The sequence below is a fragment of the Gekko japonicus genome, unplaced genomic scaffold (genome assembly GCF_001447785.1).
Source record: "Gekko japonicus isolate JY-2015 unplaced genomic scaffold, Gekko_japonicus_V1.1 scaffold2445, whole genome shotgun sequence".
NCBI lineage: Eukaryota > Metazoa > Chordata > Lepidosauria > Squamata > Gekkonidae > Gekko > Gekko japonicus.
The window spans coordinates 77,959-80,572 of record NW_015169251.1 but is presented as its reverse complement, the minus strand read 5'-3'; the positions used below and the strand labels follow the sequence as shown (position 1 = coordinate 80,572).

Here is a 2,614-nt window from a genome sequence, read left to right as displayed (position 1 = left end):
CTTACCTCAAACCTAAGAATCATGATGTCTACCCCGCTCCCCCGCCCCAGAAAATAACAAAATAAGCTATGTGAATTTTTTTTGACAATTTGAAAAAGAGTGCAAGAGATTAAACTCCCAGCCATACTTAGAAGTACATCTCATCAGAATCGATGCAAATAATCCATGAATAAACACAAGCTTCATGCAGATGACACAGCACCAAGCAACAGTGGAGGAGTGGGTTTGTCCCAAATGGCTGTGTCCCTCCAGACGTGCCCATGCAGTCATTACACACACCTATCAGCTGCATCTTGTATGTAAAACATTGCTAGTAAGGACTATGTTGAATGTCCAGTCGCCAAAGAAGAACCATAACAGAAGGTCCCTCATTGAGGGGGCCGACTGGGACACTGCCAGTTCTGCTTACAACTGGGAAATCTCAGGGGCACCATCTATACTTAAACAGGGGATGGGGGCAAAGAGATTCCAGTGGGACAGGAGCAAGTTCCTTAATAAAAGGTGTGTTCTTTGATATCTTCAAAATTAGATTTCAAGATCGAGACTAAGTTTGGTGTGGCAATTAAAACGTTGGGCTAACATCCGGGACGTCCAGGTTCAAATCCCCGCTCTGCTGTGGGAGCGTGGCTGGGTGACCCTGGGAGAGTCCCATTTTTCAGCCTACCTTCCCTTCCAGCCTACCTTCCCAGATGAGAGAGCCAGTTTGGTGTAGTGGTTAAGTGTGCGGACTCTAATCTGCGAGAACCGGGTTTGATTCCCCACTCCTCCACGTGCAGCTGCTGGTGTGACCTTGGGTCAGTCACAAGCTCTGGCACAGCTGTCCTTGAAAAAGAGCAGTTTGTGTCAGAGCTCTCTCAGCCCCACCCACCTCACAGGGTGTCTGTTGTGGGGAGGGAAAGGGAAAGGAGTTTGTAAGCTGCTCTGAGACTCCAAGTCTTCTCTTCTCTTCTCTTCTCTTCTCTTCTCTTCTCTTCTCTTCTCTTCTTACAGGGTTGTTGTGAGAGTAAAATGGAGGAGGGACAACCAGTGCACTGAGCTTCTTGGAGGAAGGGTGGGTGAGAATGGAACAAGTACATCTCAAAAATCAAAGTGCATTTTAAGATTATTTAAAGTCCTAACAGCTATAGCAATATTATCAATACTGGTCAAAATGTCACCAATTATTCTGAAGCAAGAGATGTTTGACTGCTGGTATAGGTACACAGAAAAACTAAGCACATTTCTAAGTAGTCAGTCAAAGACTACAGCCTGTGAGTCAAATTGAGAAAGAAAGAAATTCATCTCACAGCTGCAACACATTTTATTCTGGTTTTTGGGACCCAGAGTAAAGAGAGGTTGGGTATTTTTTTGCTTTTGAAACGTTTTAATGAGGTTTTAATTGAATTTTAATGAGAAATTTTATTTGTTTCCTTATTGCATCCTTATCCACCACAAGCCCTCAGGAAAGAGGGGTGCCATATATTTTAATTAAAATTTACATCCAGCATTTTCTTGCCTTACTTTTCGCCGGTTCCAGCGTCACGTCAAAACTGTGGTTCTTGAATTCCGTCTTGGAGACTCCAGTATAAAACACAATGTTTCCGGAAAGATAAGACTTCACAGTGTAGCGGTTCTGGGTGTTATTTCTGAAAGTAATGTTGACTTTGAAGTCGCTGCCAATTGTCGAATCTTCCACTTGAAAGTCCATGTCGACCTCTGCACTGGGCAAAACATCCTGGGCAACCTTTTTAACACCGTACATCAGGGCAGTGTCAAGGGCCAGCCTTTCTTCCTCTGTGCCTATAAAACAAACGGAAATGCCTCTGAAAAATAAGTGACACCCCTGTGGGCATCACAGCCTTGTGCCCTACTCTAACAAGCCATCTTGTGTGTGCTGCCGGAGAAAGTCTTTATGACCCCCAATGTCTGTGTTGTTATTTGTGTAAGGTGCAGGGGTCATTTCGTAGAAAAAGAGGTGCAGGAGCTCATTAGCATAACCTATTAGCATAACTTATTTGCATATACCACACCCCCTGACATCACCGGAAGTGTGTCAGAAGGCAACACCCACCGCTCAGGCTCCACTGGACCGTTTTGGATTGCTAGCTATTGGGGGGGGGAACGTGCAGATCTGTCCTCGCAGAGGAAGGAGAGCTTGTACCTGAATAAAACTTGGTCTTAAAGGTGCCACTGGACTGTTTTAGATTGCTAGCTATGGGCGGGGAAATGTGCAGATCTGTCCTTACAGAGGAGGGAGAGCTTGTACCTGAAGGGGGGGGGGGCTCTGCAACTTACCTGGCTGCTTCTTGCTCCTGGTGGCCCGACTGAGGGTTTCTGGGAGCAGGGGGCGGGGCTTGTTGCATGTGCCCGCCCCCTGGGCTCCTTACTGCCAGAGCTCTGCTCCTGTGTGCTCCCGCAGGAAATGACCCCTGGTAAGGTGTACTATATATACATTATTATCAATGTATGTGGCATTTTACAGGGCAATATAATCAAAAGAGGCAGATTCCTGCCCTGCAGTTTGTAACAGAAGGGGGACAGGGACATAAAGAGAGAAAGGAGGTTAACAGGCAGGGTTGCCAGGTCTTACCTGACTACTAATGGGGGGGGGGGGCCAGTCCCGCTCCATGAGTTT

General features: G+C 46.4%; 1 protein-coding gene across 1 annotated transcript in view; it reads right to left on the bottom strand.

Moving 5' to 3' along the window:
* The window catches only part of LOC107114882 (coagulation factor XIII A chain-like), a gene marked incomplete at its 5' end in the record, with an annotated part of 73,623 nt that overhangs the window by 22,060 nt on the left and 48,949 nt on the right, over positions 1-2,614 (bottom strand). Inside the window, one exon of the mRNA XM_015416488.1 lies at positions 1,501-1,779. Coding sequence (XP_015271974.1) covers positions 1,501-1,779 — 279 coding nt within the window. The remainder of the gene's footprint in view (positions 1-1,500; positions 1,780-2,614) is intronic.